At 38.5% G+C, this 18925-nt stretch overlaps 1 protein-coding gene across 1 annotated transcript; it reads left to right on the top strand.

Moving 5' to 3' along the window:
• Nucleotides 1–2020: 2020 nt before the first annotated feature.
• On the top strand, nucleotides 2021–9969 carry tspan31 (tetraspanin 31). The gene is made up of 6 exons (XM_024293656.2): nucleotides 2021–2359; nucleotides 5324–5491; nucleotides 6212–6292; nucleotides 6372–6506; nucleotides 6629–6739; nucleotides 8450–9969. The coding sequence occupies exons 1-6, from the start codon at nucleotides 2297–2299 to the stop codon at nucleotides 8522–8524; spliced, it is 633 nt and encodes a 210-aa protein (XP_024149424.1). The 5' UTR covers nucleotides 2021–2296; the 3' UTR covers nucleotides 8525–9969.
• Nucleotides 9970–18925: the final 8956 nt, after the last annotated feature.

Below are 18925 nucleotides of genomic sequence, written 5' to 3'. Positions count from 1 at the left end.
CTCCGTAAACCGCCACCTTACCGTGGTGGAGGGGTTTGAGCGCTCGAGTGATCCTAGAAGCTAACCTGTGCAGGGATAATACCCATGGTATGATGTCCTACTACTGATGGCTTCTAGGTGACGAGCCAGACTAAGAGCGGTTCAGAATCTCCACATGATTCACAAAGACCACCGTCCAGCTGCAGCTCACAGATTGCAGTCAGGACAGGCTTGTAGAAAGAATAGAAAATGCGTGCCACATGTCTGCGTCTCATGTACTTCCATGAACATGAACACTGGCTTTACAGGCTCGCCATGTCGATGAAGATATTAACATTTTTTCTTTTGTATTAAATAAGTCAATGTGTAATTATTTGTTTGTCCCAAAAGAAGAGCAAGAAACTGGCTTGTTCTTAAAATATATACAAAAAAAGCAAACCAGATCTTGTGTTTCTGCTACAGAAACACAAGAGTGTCTGGATGTTAGACATTGTTGATCGGTACCAAAGTAGGCCAAAAGTTGCAGAACCACAGATAAAAACAAAGTTAAACTGCAGTTTTGCTTCACCTTTCATGTATAGTCCAAAAACTAAAGACACTGGTAATGGTACGCCTGCTTTAACAGGTTGGGGTTCGATTCCCTACAGTGTCCTGCAGAATATTAGGACTTTTATACATGAAATGTTGAGCACTGCAACCATAAAGAGTAAAAGCAAAAATAGAAACTTGTTGATTAACTTAAACGGGCCATACCATGATTTACTTAAGCCTTTCAGAGTGAACTATATCCATAAATTTGATCATATATTACCTTTGGAACACTAAAAAACAATGTAAATTTAAGCATGATTCAGCTATGTGTTTATTAAAGGTCATTATAACAAGGCTACACCTTCAAATCAGTCCTGCACATTTTATTGCAAACCACTCATGAAGTCAGTGTTTATACAATAAAGCAAAGTGCACTCCTGGGAGATTTTAATGATAACACAGGGGCACTTTTGGTTAAGAAAATCTTGTTTTTTTTCACCCTTAAGAAATGCAATTAAACGTGTTCCCCAATTTATTTACAAAATGTTCTTATTTTCCTGACCAGAATTTATCAATAATATTACTAATAATGTTATTAATATTTGCATTTTTATGAGTCCCTAGATCCCAGAGCCTCAACTTGTTATGAATGGCATTTGTCCAAATTGTTTTAGAAAAAATCTTTTCATTTAAATGTTTTGCAGAGGTGAAAAATCCCAAGGGGGTAATTGCACAGATGGCACAATGGTGTGCCTTTTTAATTGCCTAATTAATCATTCATTTTTATATTAGGCCCTTGCTGTTAATAGCCTTTCTACAATTTTTCAACCATTTTGACTTTCTTGTTTGAAAAGGAGTGATTTTTTATTTTCCTAAAGACTTACAATGTTGTCAAATCAATAATTAAAAAAAAGCTCTATATCCCTTTAACAGGTGGTACAAAAGGAAACACTATGGCTTCCTCACACCACCTCTAGGGCTCATCTAGCCAAACAAAATTCAAAATCTCCCACTTTTCTGGGGTTAGAGCTCAAAGGACTCAAAAAGTACTTTGTTTATTGTGCGGAATTTGAGAAAACATATATTTGAAAATAGTTTTCCTTAGAATCCCACTCCGATCAACTTTTGAACTATTTTAAAAGAGTTCTAATTAAAAACTTGGGTTTTTTTCTAGGACACAATTTTAGCAATAGTTTTTTTTTTTCACCTCAGAGTTGTGATCGGGACTGTTGGTTGGTTCATCCCTTTGTTTAACAATCTCTCCCGCAAGTCCCTCCCAACCCAATCTTATGGTGTAAAAAAACGGTAATATCAGAGCTAACCAACTGTAAAGTTTTGTGCCAGATACTTGCTCAAACACGGAAAACAAAAACCTAAATGGATCTATTTTTCTGCAAGTGGGTGCATCAGAATATAGGGAAGCAGGGAGCTTGTGGACCACCCACTATACAATTTTTTGTCTGCTCCTAATTTATTTTTCATAAATACAATTTAACTTAATTTTATTTAAATACGTCCTCCATCGTGAGAAAAATGCCACAAGAGCATGTCAAACAACCCGAAAAAAATTACTTGAGCAATTTCTTGCACAAATCAGTAGATGGTGGTGTTGCAGCAGAACTAAAAAAAAAAAAAAATGGAGCGGTTACGTCACCGCCAGTGCAGACGCATTTGGCCACGCCCTCTTAGCTGTTTGTGTCCGGGCAGACTCCAGCGCTATCCAGAGCCGCTCCAGCAGCATTCCCCACAGTCCTGCTATTGAACCGTGACAGCTCAGTATTATAATATGGTTTGTGGCGGTTTTACCTGCTCCAAAAATGCGCTTTGTTCTCTTAACGTGGTTTACATGGTGAGTGTTTTTCATGAATGTTGAGTTCCGACTGCTTTTGTTAAGTTCGGCTTGCTAGCTAGCTAGCTAGCTAGCTAGCTAGCTAGTTCAGATGCAAGCTAGCAAGCAAGTTAGCCCTAGCGCGCAGAGATTACTGATGATCCACATGTATGTTCATTTTTTTACTGCATCTACTCTCTGACTCCATCCAGCTGGTGACTGGTATGTACCTTATTTAAAATCAAACCTTTGGTGTTGTAGTTGAGTTTCCCCGCAAAGAAAATCCTGGAAGTAGTCGCAGTTAGCTTGCTAGCTGTCGCCATTACACGCATTGAAATTACCGTTAGCCGCTAGGCCAGCTGATCCAGTGAATGAAACTGACATGCGTGAATATGTTGGGTTTTTAATGCACTGATATATTACTTAATTCGGTCGTTTTCATAAGACTTGAAAAATTATTAGCCTGTGACATCAAGCGGGGTTATTTTAGTTCCTGTAAGGATGTAAACAGACCGCTACACTGATTGTCATCTTTTATTCTGCATCCGCTCCTCGAAATAAACATATCATCGCTCTTTCTGGCTTTATCAGCTCATCGTGTTGAAGTTCTCTTTAGGATTTTTTAATAAACATCGATGAAAAACTCAGCATCCTCAGTTCTACTGATCTGAATCCCACTGGTATTTATGTAAGATCGATGTGAAGTGAATGACAAACTCGTGAGTAAGTGATGTCTCATGCTCTTTGAGTCACTCTGTCAAGCTTGAAACCCTGAAATCATCTTCCTAAATTGGTTGGTACTGAATAGACTCTATGTCCTTGCAGTTATTTGTATTCAGAGATAATCTCGTCTACTCAAGATGCCCCAAATCATAATGTGAAATTATTATGGCTTCACTATGGTTAGTTGTTTTAACTGTGGTTTTTAGTGTTTTAGAATTTCACCACTAGACAGTTTTTCAGTCTTTTCCCTCCACATACATGTCTTTTGTGGCATTTTCCTAATACATTTAACAGTTCAGTTTGATTTGGTTTGCTTGCTGTAGCTTTGTACTTTAACCTTTTCAAAGGAGAGGAGCATCTTGTCCCTGTTCAGACACGCTTGTTTACTGAATGATCCGCTACTCACTGAGCTGAGGATTCATAACTTATCAGCTGATGCCAACTACAAAAGTTTTTCAGTGCTTTTAAAATAACATCCTTGTGACTTTTCTTGGCAAAGCATTTCTTTTAAGCTGATAAAATTTAGCAGATGATTAAATGCGTTACTGATGCTGATGTAAATGCTGCAGGAAGTTGCTAGTTCCTCTGGTTTTTCCTGTCAGCACATTCAAATCTGTTCGGTTTGAGCATCCAGCTCTTTACTTAACTCAAGCCTCACGTTTTAGTAAGTGGGTTATCAGTCCGTTTTTGACAGTTTGGGTGTACGATGCCCTATTTTCAAGCCGTGCGTCACATCCCTGTAGCTGAGCTGTGTTGGGAAAACAGAAATTGGATTAAGGAAAATTCAGAGCATGTTGTTCCCACACATTCTTTTAATGATTTGATTTGTGTGGTAATGAAAAGTGCACAAACCGTGCTGTAATATATTTATTTGCTTCATCTTTTGTGGCTGCCCTTGCGTTTTTAATCATGATTGTTTTTTTTTTAACCGTAGTTAGTTCATAATGTAAAATTTCTGCAATGGTTCCTGTTTGTTTTGTAAATATTAGCAATACATTTTTGTCAGCAGTTTCTATTTTTTTATTCTTTGTTCTGGGTTGTTTTTATAGCAGAAGTCATCTAAAAATAAACTGCATTTTCACTAGAATATTTAAGTGCCAGCAATATTTTATTACTAAAAGTGTATAAGGAATAAATAATGAGTATATCTAGAAAAAACTTAAGATCCAGACTTTTTTCATGTCAGTTAAAATGAAATGCAGGTAAGGAGTTTTTTTTATTTACTGAGACTTCTTTATAGAATAATAAGTGCTCAGTTTCTGTGTTAATTTTATTAAAAATTAAATATGCATCCTAATAAAATGCCCATAAGCATTAACACAGGTTCAAAGCTCAACACAGTTTAAGTCAGAATACATTAGGTTGCACCAATAGGACAGATTTACTATGTTTGGAAACATTTATGGACATATATATGACTTATGTTTTGTTTAGGCTCTGAATTTTTCATTTTGCTGATTGTTGAATAATACTATTTCTGTGATCAACACGGATGCTGCAATTGGGTGAAAACTAAACTATATGTTACACCGTTGAATCAAATCATAGGGAAAATCATACAACATACCAGTATGTTAACGCTGAAAAATTCAAACATGTTTTGTGCTAAATGTCATAATTATTTATTGTTTTTCTACATTAAACCAGCTGACTATGAGGCATCTGAAAAGGGTTTAAATCACTCTTACTTTCTTATTAGCAAATATATTTTTTTTTTCAGAACTTTTTGTTTTATTGTTGCTTTGTAACTGAAACAAAACTGTGACCTAAAAATTGATCATTTCAGTTGCTGTTGAGAGGCTTTAGTTGATGATAATCATTAAGGCTGTACAAATCATTATTTCGATAAATTAGAGCATATGCCTTATTGAGACCGACAACAACCAAGATGATGAGGTTGCCTAACAAAAAATCTTTTTAACCATCAACTCTTGGTAGAGAATGGATTTGATCCGTCTTCATACTGAGGGAAGCAGTAAATGCATCTCTGTCCACCATCGGGTTTGTTCTGAACAAGACTGCAACTTATGTGTACTTGAAAGTTGATCCACTGCCTTCTGCACACTCGACCTCTTTTACATCCTTCAAAAACAGTCATTGCATGTTTTAATTTTTTGAAATAAAGGGAAATATGTTTCATTTAAACCTGAAGGTTGAATATTTGAAAAAATGAAAGCAGCCAGTAGAAACCCCCCTGCTTTGTTTGTGTTGCACTTTGATCTTTCATTCGCTGACTTTGGCGAACATTTTTGCTTCCTGCAGATGGTGGGGCTGCTGCTCATCGCAGTGGCAGCATGGGGGAAAGGTTTCGGCCTGGTGTCCAGCATCCACATAATAGGAGGCGTCATAGCAGTGGGCGTGTTCCTGCTGCTGATCTCAATTGTGGGACTCATCGGAGCCATCCACCACCACCAAGTCATGCTTTTCTTCGTATCCTTGCTGTATGCAACAAAAAAGCCTCCAGTTGTGTCCGAATTCCCTCACTACTCGTTCACATTACAGCGCATTTGCCATTTTTTTCATGGTCTCCAAATCTACAATTTCAAAATCCCTGGAAAAAAATAAACTTTGTGTGAATCAATACTCACTAGATTGGCAAATATAGACCACAATGCATCGCGTTTGGTAGATTTTTTTTTTATTAGAAATCTCTGTAAATTAATTTTGTATAAATAATTTAAGTATTAATCATCAAAACAAAGTTAATCCATTCCTAGTTTTTGCTGAATGTTCATATTTATTCGGTTTTACTTCATTGGTGATGTCATTAGCGTTAAAAAAAACTTGGTTTATGTCTGAATTACAACAAAACTTCAGAGCACTGACTGGATGGTCCTGCACTATATACTCTTTAGGGATTAGTGAGTAATTTTGGACAAACTGTAAAATCTTTTTGGTTCCTATGCTTGCAGGGTTATATGTAAGCGCAATTATTCTGCTAAGAAAAAATATGAAATGTGTTTGGAAGGTCAAAGCAGAGATAGAAGTGACTGTTTCTTGTTCTACGATTTAACCTGTAATGTCTTAAAGCTGTTAAAAGTCGACCCTTTCTTTAAAAAATAAATCACTTTAGGAAATGGTGATTTGACAAAACTTTCATTTGCTGAATTTCACACGTTTCCAGTGTTGTTTCCTAAACTTTTTGTGCAGTACATGGTCATCCTCTTCATTGTTTTCTTGTTTCAATTTGGAGTTTCCTGTTCCTGCTTAGCAATGAACCGAGGGCAGCAGGTAAGAGATTTTCTTTTTACGCTAAGCGGAATATCTCTGTCTTTATTTCATTGTTTGATTTATTTTGATTGTTTTGTAGGAAGTGCTTCTGAAATCAGCCTGGGGGATCCTGGAGAACAACACTAAGACAGACCTGGAGAGCCAGCTGAACTGCTGCGGGCTGCTCAACGTCACCGGTAGCACATTTGAGAAGGATTTGATCAACTGTGTTGCTGTAAGTTAAAAAAAAGAAAAATTCTGGAATAGATTTTAGTAGAAGATTCTGGCCTAGCAAGAAAAACGTTTGTGTCATACTTAAAAAGATCAATTGCCTTCCCTTTTTTTGTGTCACTACAGCCGTGCAAGCTAAAACGTAGCTGTCCCACCTGCGGGGAAAAGATGCTGAATCATGCAACTGAGGTCCTGAAAATCCTCGGCGGCGTCGGCCTCTTCTTCAGCTTCTCAGAGGTAAGTCCTGGTTAAACAAAGTGGCTCGTATCTTTGAAAGCAGGTTGTCATGTTATTGCAGGTAAAATCTGTCGGAGGTTTGCCTTCTTTATTAGTCTATCTCATCTTGAACAACATTTAAATCCTAAATTGTTGTTGCTTAAAAAAAAGGCATGTTGTATGATTGTATTTACCTATTTATTGACACATTTATAAGAGGAGATGTAGAATTTAGTTTCCAAATTGTCCTAGAAAGTAACAGTAGTTTGAAATGTCAATAATTTTTCACTTTAGCTATTTTTTTTTATTTTTTATTATGAGTGAAATCCAGTGATTTCTAGTACTAAACAGCTCTTGGTACAAAAAAAACTGCCACACAACCTGACTTCTGTCAAGTCAGACATGTTTAAATTGAAAAAATACATATATATAAAGTAGTATATTTACATAGTTGTAAAGCAGTGGTGGCACACAAGAACTATCAACAAAGCATGACGGGATGTAGCTCAAAAATCAAAATAACAGTGTAAACGAGTAGAAAAGAGGATCAACATCTCGATTAAATGATAGAAACAGGAACATGAGTATATTATAATAATGGTTGAGGGCATCTCATGAACTGAAAGTGAATTAAATCATCACAAGTTTGTTTGAGAGGCTCTGTGGATAATTCCTCATTATGATGATCAAAGCCACTGAAATCTGTTGCCATTAAACTTCAAATAAAGCTATGTTTTGTAAAAAAAAATAATAATAATTAAAGCTGTATACTGCTTCCCCTTTTGGCACATAATGTGTCTTTTTATGTTAATGATTGATAAGTTTTGCAGGTTGTGATTTATGTATATGCAGTTGGATCCTAGTTGGAAGTGACTATGAAGCTAAAAACCTGGAGCGGCTGCTTTAAGCTCCTGAAGCGATGATGCTTTCAGCATTGCAGCAGAGGTCCAGTAGTGTGTGGGAACTCAATACTGCAGCTTAAACCCTGATCAATACTCTTCTCCTTGATATGTTTGCCTGTACGCCTGGATCTCCTCACATGTTTTATGTAGAGCTTTTGTGACGTAAACCTGAAGTCCCACTCCAGTCATTATTTGAACCATGATTACATATTTTAGCCAAAAATAAACATTAACTGTTGTTTTTTAAGACATATTTTCGCATCCAATGGTTGTTATTTATAAAATACAGTTTTTATAATGTCCCATGAATTAATCTTGTATTTATCCGCCACATGTTAAAATACTGTTTGCCTTTTAACATGGACCAGCCTCAATAAACAGCTAGCTAGCATTAGCGGCTAAGCAGCTTTATCCTCCAGTTCTGTCTGGATTGAGTCTAAAATTGTTTCAGTCAAACTAAACATTAAAACACGTGAAGCGACTGCAGGGTGTTGTGTCTCATGTTGTGTTTATGTCACGTGCAGATGGTGGAGGAGATGAGGACAATAGAAATTCACCAAAAGAAGAGCTAAAAATCATGACTTAGTTTTTGCCTTGTGGTGACTAACTCTAGCTTTTACTGGCGCAACTGGCGAGTGTTGATTTCAGACCCTTCAAAATAAAAGTCTATCGCGATAGACTGGTTTCCTTTTGAGAAAAGTTCTATTGTAATATTGTGGTTTTATCGCCCAGCTCTAGAGTGGATCTTTAAGTCAGTCATTCAGTGTAATTCAGTTTAATGTTCTAAAGTGTTATTTCTTTTAAGGATGTGTGATGATTTCTCTTCCAGATTCTGGGCGTGTGGCTGGCCGTGCGCTACAGGAACCAGAAGGATCCACGGGCGAACCCGAGCGCCTTCCTATAGTCGGCCCAACTTTGCAATGCAGCAAACACACTTTCAGACACACTGGTACACATCTTATGACACACATGTAGAGGCACGCTTTAACATTCACACACAAAGCCACACACACCCTCAACGACAGAATGGACGAGCGCACTCAGCACCTGACATCGCCGAAGAACAAAACGCACACCGTCACCAGAGACTGAGGAACCGCAGAGACCGGTTCAGAGCTGAAGCTGGAAGTGTACTCGTGCATGAAAGGGTTATTTCTCCAACCGACAGGTGGGACCTGTTCGGCCTTGATTTGAGTACCAGGTTTCCTGACTGCAGCTTGATTAGTTGGCGAGACATCTTTGCATGTGCCCCCCCCCACACACACACACCAACGGCCTTTTCGTTCATCACCCCAACTTCTGACAGTCCAACCAAGAACTCGTATGCACCTTGAACTTCCTGTTGTCTTTAGTGTAGTGCCACCTCCTACCAACAGTGATTTTGTACCTGGTGTGGTGACGGGGGAGCGCGGCGCAGCCTCAGCACGTGGTGTGAAGTCGTTTTTGAAGTGTATATCTTTAATGTAAATCTGTTTTTTTGGATGTAGGACTTTTAGTTCATGTAGTTGCTTGACGGTTTCAAATAGTGGGGAACTGAGCCAGCCAACCTCCAGACCGCGACATTCACCCGCCACAGACTGCAGCCTTGATGTTGTAAATAATCATCCTTATAATGGTGTGTTTCAAACACGTCCCTCTCCAGGTGGAGGAGAGTTAAGCTGGAAGATTTGCAGGGTTGAAGCTCTTGGTGCCGTCACACACCTTACCTGTGTTTATCATGTTCTGTGTCACCCAGTGACCTTTGCTTAGTGTAGATCCCACTGTTAGAAAGGCGTAACTGGAGAGAAAAACCATAAAGTTGTGATATAACCTTCATGATTCTCAGTTAGAAAAAAATCCTCTAGATCTGACTTTAACATGTTTTTATTTCAGCATTAATTGCTACAAATTATTTCTTTTGTTTTTTTGCTTCCAAAAATTCAGATTTTGTGCTAGTTTAGTTGTGTTGCCATCGCCTGTCTATCAGTGTTAATGCTTTGTAAATTAAGCTCATTAAATATGTTCAGGGTTTATTTAAGTCGTATGCACATTGAAAACGAGTCTGTTTTCATATGATTTTGCTCCGTATTTGATGTCTTTTGTTGCAAATAATTTGCTGAGGTATTTTAACAATGTGTTTCTTGTCTTATAAATTGCTTTTACCTTTTGAGAACTAACCTGATCCGTCATGACAAAAGTCATTTTGTTTGAAGCTGTGATCTTTGCCGGTGTGGAGTCCCTGCTGCTGGTTTGGCGTAAGTGCAACATTTGACGGATCTCATATCATGTGACACCTTACATTGAATTTGTGTGCACTTGTTTTTGAACTGTATTTTTAATTTTCCAAATATTAAACTCTTAAATTAAAAATTCTGTTGTTTCTTGACTTGAACATGAATGTTATTTGATGTAGATTTAAAATTCCTTGTTTTTTGTAATTCCACTTTTGGCCACAAGATGGCACTTTGAGTTCCTGCTTAGACATCACCTGAAGCCATGACACAGAGCAGGAACCTTTCTGGCTGAAATCAGATTGACTGCATCCTGCTGGAGTGCGATGCTATCAACACAGCAGATTTGATTTAGCCTCTCTGGTTGGAGGTTTTAATTCCCTGTGATAGTCCTTTAGAAGGACTTTAATCCCTTCAGCTGGGGCGGTTCCTTCAAATGTATGGGGAGAGCAGAAGGAGAGCTCAAGTACACTCTGGTGTGGGAATACAGACAACGCAAACCGTAATTATCTATACCTTTGAATGAGGGCGAAACGCCTCATAATCAAATGAACTAAATTAAACACGTTAAATTCCCACTTTGATCATCTTTTGATCTATTTTAAGTATTCCCAGTGGTATTTTAATTATAATTATTCAGTTTTTAGCTAAAATAAAAAAAAATCTGTCTCGTTTTATTGGACATAGTTTCTGCAGAGTAGCAGGAGTTCATTAGGAATTCACCTCTGAGTGGCAGGGAGCAACTCCCCCCCCCTTTCCCTCCAAATTTCTGAGAGCTCTGCTTACATGCCCTCCTGCTAACCTATAACCCCAATCTAACATTACAAGTATTAAAAAACCTCGAGTAATATTGGACGTATCTAGACGTACAGTTTGGAGCCAGATACCAGCTTGGACGAGGAAAACAAAGACGTTCATGGATCTATATATCTGTGGAACAGAGAGCTTGTATCCTTCCCAGCATATTTTCTATGTCACAAACCGTTTTATAAACCTTTATTTTGTCTACTCCTGGTTCACATCAATTTCAATAAAGAAATACAAGCCTAATTTTCCCCATACATGTCCTCCTTCATCAGAAAATGCTACAAGAACATGTTAGAAACTCAAAAAATCATTTTCATCTTTAAGAGTCACCTGCTTTGTCTACTTCCTGCCAGCGCGGTTCCTGCAGTTAATTTTCCTCAAACTCAGTAACATTCACATAAGTGAAATCTCCTGAAGGGTCCTGCTCCAAAGTGCTTCCGCTGGCCTTGGACCCGCGTTTTGGAAAAGGCTCCGCATCCCTCCTGTTATGCCGCCGCGCTCTCCTGAGGGCCCGGTGCCCGTCTCCATCCTGTGATGCGCGTCCATATGCCGGGTGTATTAGTTTGGAGAAGCTGTGGAGAGTCGCACCAACAGGGATGGCCATCTGTCCTCTTACCGATATAGCATGAGTTCTGCGAGCGCACAAAGACAGGATCTTAAAACATTTGGTGGGTTACATCAGAGCTGGAATGAATGGGCTGCAGGCAGAGTAAAGATACGGATCCTGATAGTCAAGCAGCTGCATTCAGAGCAGCATATCTGATATAGAAGAGAACATAAGTATCCTAATGAAGATAAAGTTCAAAACCTACTACAGGTATTCGTTTGAGGTCAAGAAATTCAAGTATTACCAAAAACGTTTAGAATAAATATGTTTTATTGTGAATTTTTATCAACAAAGCCACCTCGGAAGTTTGTTTATTACTCAAAAACAGAGAAAACTTAGTGTTTTTTATTGTAGGGAACACTTGATTGGTTTATTTGTTAGCAAAAGCAGCTAATCTTTTGACTACATGTAGAAATGACATTTAGTTTTGATGAAGCAATAGAATACAGTCAATATTTAAAGTTTGAGGAAATATCCAGTTTTTGGACGATGATGCTTAATTTGTGTTTGAGAGAAGTTGACATACTAACAAGTAATATTAAAGATTAGAAAAATCTGATCTGATGAGTCTAACTTTCAACTTGAACATGATTTAGAAAATAGAAGGAAGATTATAAAAAACATGAATCTGGCTCTGTGCTGGTGGCGGTATAATGGTATGGGACATTTTGTTCAGCAGGATGAGGGACTGAGTCACCAAGTCCGTCTTGAAGGGCTTTGTTGAACATGAAAACGAGTTGACCTGCTCCAATGACCTCCACCCACGATCACCAGAGTTCATTCCAGTGAAGCACCTGGGGTGGAAACAGGAGCTTGGCATTGTGGGATGTGGAGCAGCCAAATTGGATAAGAATCAAATCTGTGAGGTTTTAGCAACAGATTGTTGAGTTTTAGCCCACAAAGAATGAAGCTGTTTCTGAAATAACTTTCCTGATTGGATGTGGTATCTAACCTAGTAAGTTGGACCCCTTTTGACAGTGAAGCATGACATGGTAGCCAGTTATGTTTTTTTTGTGGCATGATTAACCTAAATCTAAAGTCTTTCTTCTTTGTTTGTGTAAAATTTAGTCAAACCCATTGACTGTATATGAAAACTGGACCAAGTAAGTGTGATGTCACTCATGGGAAATGACTTGCTTCTGGCTCCAACCAAGTGAAGTCAATTCAGTCACCATCTTTTCACAATGTTGAAACCAGACATTAGTAAGCAGTGATTGGAGTTGTTGTGTCCATGGTAACTACTCTACCCAATCAGACATAAGCTTGTTGGAAGTCCACACCCCTAGTCTACTTCTAAAAGAGGGCTGCACAAAATCTGACAAACGTTTGACGTGAGACCACATACTTTTATTGAGGTATCTGATTGGCCAGTTTATAAATTGAATAACTTGTGCTACAGAAAAAAAATCTGAAAAAAAAATGTTTCATAGGCAAAAATAGTTACAAACATAGTGACTGAGTACTAGCTGTCTATGTCTATACAGAAGTCTTCTTGGAGCCAGCAGGTACTTCTGTTTGCAACAGGAGGGGGAGGAGTCTCTCTGTCCAGTTCTCTTGTACAGTCAATACTTAAAACCCAAACTAGTTTTCTCTGATTGGTCACTTCAATAAATGGTTTATTAAAAACACAGACCATTGTTGTTCTTTTACTTTAATTGACTAAGTTACCTATTTCTGTCAAAATTGTTATTTGTCTTCATCTGACAGTTTCAGTGTTAACTTCTTTGCTGAACTAAAACCCCCTTTTTTTTCTTAAACTCCAGAATTTGTCATCCATGTGTTTTATAGTTTTTCCAGAAATGAGGATAACTGGATCACCATTCATCTACAGAGAAGGAAAGATGGCTGTCAGTGAACTGACACCTACAGACTAGAATTCTCTGAAAACGACAATTCAACCATCCCATCTCACAACTTTGTTTCACGTTGATGCTATTCTGAAGGAATGAAAACATGAACATGTTTTTTTTTATCTTTTCTGCTGTTCTAATTGTATAAAGTGTCTTGAGTTGTGTTGTAATCTAACTCTTTGCAAGGACTCTCATGAAAAATAGATTTATGGATTTCAGTACGACGTTTCTGGTTATATAATAAATTCATAATAATCATCAAAAAAAGAATGCTAAAATATTCTTGTTAGGCCAGATGGTGATGAAGACGTGTGGCCGTTCATCCATTCATTTTTCCACACTCCCTTCCTCCTGCTCAGGGCTGCGGGGGTTGCTGGAGCCTTTCCCAGTTATCCTGGGTGACAGACGGGGTTCACCTTGAGCAGGTCCAGGACTGATCGCTGTTTCACATTATAGAAAAACTGTCAAATAGCAAACATGCCCAGACTCTGTGTTGCTTTTAAAGCTCAATTTGAAAAGTTTATTTCCTAAAAAACTGGTTAAAATGTTATGCAAATATGCCAAAGCTCCTCCAAAAGTCCAGGGGAGACAGAGAGGTGTTATTTAATGTATTAATGTTTATGTAGAGTTTTTTAGGTCACATTCTTTAAAATAAATAGTGAAAAACTTTTCTGGTACAGTCTCGGGATATATCGTGATACATATTGTACGTGAGCTGCGTATCGCGATATGTATCATATCTTACAGCATGAATTTATCTCGATTGGTAAGTAAAAGTGTGAAATTATCAATTTAAGCACATTATTGCTGCTCTGTTGTTATTAAGAGGTTTGCTTCACTATAAAAGTTTTTTAGATTTCTTTTTTTAAATCCTAAAATATCACTCGAAGTTCTTTGTGTTCTATGCTGGGCACAAGAGATATCATCAGTCTTGAGAACAGAACTCGCCCACATCACATTGAGGGGGTTTTTATTTGTGATGGAAAACAGCCAAAAACCCAGTTAAGCCGAGCATAACCGAGTAATGCTCTAACTGCATGAGGGAGAAGCTCCAGAAGGAGAAGGAAACGGGTCTGACCCTCATGAAAACAGCAGAATCCGGTAGCAGGAAATAAGAAATTAGAACGGTGCACTCCTGCAGCTCATGGGGAAAATGTCTTTTCTAGATCTTCTAGATTTGCTCTGTAATTTTTTTTTTCACAGCTTTAACAGTTCTTAGAACAAACAAGCTGCAAATTCCAAGATGTCTTCTCATTTTATAAACAGAGATGGCCTGAAGCCTTGAACATTACAGCTGCTGATACTGACCTCTGCGGTGCCTTCAGGGCTCCTCAGATTTGTTTTTCTGAATTTAAACAAAGGGAGTAATGACTTACTCAGCCATTCATGTTTATTCTAAGATGTGTTTTTGAAACGGTTTTCTTATTTTCCTCCAGGTTACATGGAGACAAAAAAAACACTCACATTCACACCTGAGGGAGTTTAAGACTCCAATTAGCCTATGAAATGTGTTTATGGACTGTAGGAGGCAGCTGGAAACCCACGCAAGAACATGCAAACTCCACACAGAAAAAAAACTAAATTAGAGCCTCAAATCAGGGATTTGTCTAATTTTTTTTAACAATTTTAATCAAACTTTTTATACTCAGATAACAATTGTTGGCAATACAAAGCTTAACCTTGATCTTGACAAAAGCTCAAGCTTGAACTACTGACAGTTTGGTATTGATCTTTGGTTCTGATCCAGAAGCAGCAAGCGTCTTCGACGCCGTGGCTCCGTCCTGCTGAGGGTGGAGCTGCACACTTTCAGTGCAGCTGGATCTAAATTCTTCTCACAGCACTGAGAGGACAAACAGGAAGGTAAATCATTCTCATCAGTGAGGAGAGACAAACAAGTCAATAGACCTATCAATAATGAAAGAGAGCAGGGAAGCATGCTGCTAAGCCTCACGTGGAGGAAGGCGCAGGTTAACCCACAGCGGCGTGACGCAGCATGTGGGCAGGAATTAATGGAGGAATGCAGTTAAAGGTGGTTAGCAGCTTTCTGATTGAATGTCTGACATGTGGAGGAATGAAAAATTAAAGATGATACCCAATGAGGGGAGAGGTACAGCCCACATTCACACGTCTGAAGTGAATCGTGCTGAGGGACCGATTTGAGGTTTTTGGATCCAAACTTTCAACTTTGAGAGAGTCACAAAAACAAATCTAATGCAGACGCTGCTTCAGGTTTTTGTAGTGTGAACACAAACTTTAGACCTTCAGTCTAACGTGACGAAACATGTAGAATTCAGAGAAGGATTGTTTATTTTTTTTCCCTCTGTGTGTTGCTCTAGTACTCACAATGTCATGGTGCCTCTGTCAGTCTCCTCCCCCTCTCCACTCTCCCCTCCTCTCCACCTGGCTGCTGATCAAACTTTCCTTTTATATCAATAATAATGAGTGAGAAGAAACACAATTTTCATTGGTTGTAGAAAATGTAGAGAGATAGTCCCAAATAACAACAATTAACCATGTTCTCCACTAACCTCACAATGTTGTTCTGATTGTTCTACTCTTCTACAAACACGCCGTTCTGGAAGGTCATTTGGGGGTGGGAACATGGTTCAGGTCAGAGGTCATTGTTGGCCATACCATAAAAGGCACTCACACTTCATGAAGTCCAGCTGTGACCATTCTGGCACCGTGTGGTGATGCACTATCATCCATGAACAGGAAGTTGGGGGTGTGCTGGTGGAATTGGTTCCATGATGTCTCTGAGGTAAGAACGTGCAATAACCAAATCAGGTTTACACTGAGACCATGTTCACTTTTGCTCACCCCGCCTTCTCCAGCAACGTTGACGACCATCATGTCAGTGCAAGGTGACCCAACACTCATCAATAAACAGGGCAGCAGACCATTGCTGCATTACCCAGGTCACATGGTCTTGTATCCACTCCAAATGTTGACATTGGTGTCAGTGGAATCACCTGAAACAGTCGTCTGGCATTCAAGTCCAGACAGTGGAGTCGATTGTGAATGATTTGTCTGGAAACCTTCGTATCCCTCACATTTGCCGAGCCATGTCTGAGTGCAGATGTCCTGATGTACTGGACATGTCACTAGGGATCCACTCTGGATCTGTCACAAACTCTGACAGTAGTTTTTAGTCTTGATGCAAGTCTGCTGATGTGACTTTGAGACTTACCAAGTTCACCTGCAACATCTGACTGTCTACTACCAACCTGAAGGCACAATGGTCAGGTGGTGCTGCTTGTCTGTTAAAAGACATGTTTTCATGCAACATTGAAAAGATTTGTCTATTAGATTTTTTTGTCTTTTGTTTTTCCCCAGTTAGTAAGACACACCACACCCAGTGAGACCATCCTGGGTACAGGCAACCTAGGCGGCCGCCTAGGGCACCGTCTTCTGGAGGGGGCACCAAATCATGCTGCTGATTGTGCTTCTTTAAAACTTTAAGAATGAAAAAAGGAAGAGGAAGAAACATGGACTCAAACACATGCACTTCATTGTGTCACATAGAAGCAAATAACATAATTTTTTCAGTCCACTGTAGTTTGTCCTCCCCAAAATAACACAAATGGACCATAATCAGAACCTTCTACCACACTGTATTTGTCATTTGTTAATGACGGTTGATTATTTTTTGCTGCATCACGTGTCCGCTGTGATGGTTGCTTTTATGTTATAGTAAAATAAACCTACCATGTCTCCATCCAAGTGGTATTTTCCAATATTGATTTGATTATTAATTTATCCCATTCTGAAGTGATTTTATATTGGTGTAGATCAGGGGTCTGCAACCTGTTGCTCTTTTATCCATTTAATGTGGCTCTTTAGCTTTGATGAAAAATGCTAACGTTTAAATACACATTAGTTTAGTTATTTAAGTTTTGTCATTTCTGCTTACATTTTTAACATGTCAAACAACTAAGTAAAAAATGTTTAATTTATTTCAGAAATTCTGTAGAAAAGTTCTTTGAACGTGTGTGTTAACTTAAAGTCAGTCAGATAAAAGGCTCCAAACGATGTTTTATTTTGGTAAATTACGCTAAAGCGGTTCAAGTTTCAACCATTTTGGGTTCTATTTTGAAAGGAACTGCTGTGTGCTGATGTCAAAAGTAAAATAATTTGCAACTATATATATATAGACACTGTTGTAATTTAAAATTTGTAAGTTACATTTAAAAAATGTGTTGACATGAAAAAAAAAACATAAATATTACTTATTTTTTTAACGATAAAGTGAGACTTTGTGGTTCTCGTTGGGTTCTAGTCTGTAAGAAACAAGACCACATGGCTCTTTTAGTGTTGCAGACCCCTGGTGTTTACTGATCCGATTTGGTTCTGCCTCAGACAGATCAATCTGGTTGGATCGTAGAAATAGATATCAATTCGTCGATTTATCGATTAATCATTACAGCCCTAGAAGCTACGGAGCTAATTCATCTTCTAAATCTATCTCGGCAGATGGGACTGTCCACATGCTGGATTAGTGGCCAGTTACCTCTATGAGACTTAGACGGTAGCAGGAAGTCTCATCAATTTTCGTTTTGTGTATTTGTTAAATACCATAAAATGAATGGTATAAAATGAAGTTTGAGCAGAGAAACAAACTGAACGTGTGCAACCTAAGTAAAAAAAAAACAAGTTTGTGGTTCTGCAAGGAATTCTGAAGCAATCACTGTGACTTGTCCTCACAAATAGATGGTGACAAGAGTGGGTTCAGGGAAAAGCTGCAGCTGAGAGACACAACTTTGTACCACTCACTTCCAAGAACCAGCAGAAGCAGTGTCTGTGGAACGGGAAAGAAAAAAGGAAAAAACAGAGTCTGAATAATTCCACTCTGATCTGAGGCTATGATGCTTCAGTCCTGAGTAGATCTGTGGTGCTGCTGACTGAAATCCATGTTTTTATCATGAACAGCCCCAGAAAAAGGTTTGTGTTGTGTACACGTCTTTAAGTTGGTGGTCTTTGTAGAACTTGAGTCAAAGCTAATTAAGGTATAAAACACAGACTTCAGTAGATTTTCTCTTTTGCAGTAATGGTTGTTGGTAAAAACTCATTTTCTTGTAGCTGTTAAAAGAAAGCGCTGAGTCATTGAAAAACTGATCAAACTCTCTGTATTTTTTATTTTTTCCGACTATGACAATTTGGGATCTGGTGGCCCTTAACCCTTTAACACCCGAGGCGTCACCAGTCACGCTTAAACACAAAATATTTAACATACTGTAACATTTCAACCATCAACACGGTCAAAGTAATTCCAGCAGATTCTGAAGAAGAAAAGAACATTAGCAATGGTGTTTTGGTGTTAAAGGGTTACTAAACAATTCATAATGTGTGTATGGGGGCATCTTCACAAAGGTTTTCTGCACCAAAAAAATGATGGTGGTGACTGAATTGGTGATTCAAGCCCCTAATCCAAACCCTTCATGTTGAGTGTCAAGCAGGGAGGTGAGGTTCCATATATAGTTCTTGGAATGACTGAGCCTGGATTTGAGGTCACTACCTGCCGGTCTTAGGATAGACATTCTACCAGTGAGCTGGTTGGGAATGTTTTATCCCAGGAGTGTCAAAAACAATCGTATAAGGGTCCAAAATCCAAAATACACCTTAGGTCGCGGGCCACATAGGATAAACATTTATTGAACTCTCCAAAACTACATTTTTAAAACTGTAACTTTTATATGAACTAGATATAGAGCATTACCTGCAATGATGCTAGTGTAAATGCTGTGAGTTAAATTTGGCCGCTGAAGATGCTGAAAGTGATAGCTGAAATAACTGACTCTAATAGCTAAAAAATGCTAAAGCTAATAACTGAA

Source organism: Oryzias melastigma, linkage group LG7, assembly GCF_002922805.2.
Source record: "Oryzias melastigma strain HK-1 linkage group LG7, ASM292280v2, whole genome shotgun sequence".
NCBI classification, from domain to species: Eukaryota; Metazoa; Chordata; class Actinopteri; order Beloniformes; family Adrianichthyidae; genus Oryzias; species Oryzias melastigma.
This window is presented reverse-complemented; position numbering and strand designations above follow the sequence as displayed.

Coding starts and splice junctions, on each gene's coding strand:
- tspan31 (XM_024293656.2), top strand. CDS start 2,297: ATGGTTTGTGGCGGTTTTACCTGCTCCAAAAATGCGCTTTGTTCTCTT. Junction 2,360..5,323: donor CTCTTAACGTGGTTTACATG/GTGAGTGTTTTT, acceptor TGCTTCCTGCAG/ATGGTGGGGCTGCTGCTCAT. Junction 6,293..6,371: donor CAATGAACCGAGGGCAGCAG/GTAAGAGATTTT, acceptor ATTGTTTTGTAG/GAAGTGCTTCTGAAATCAGC.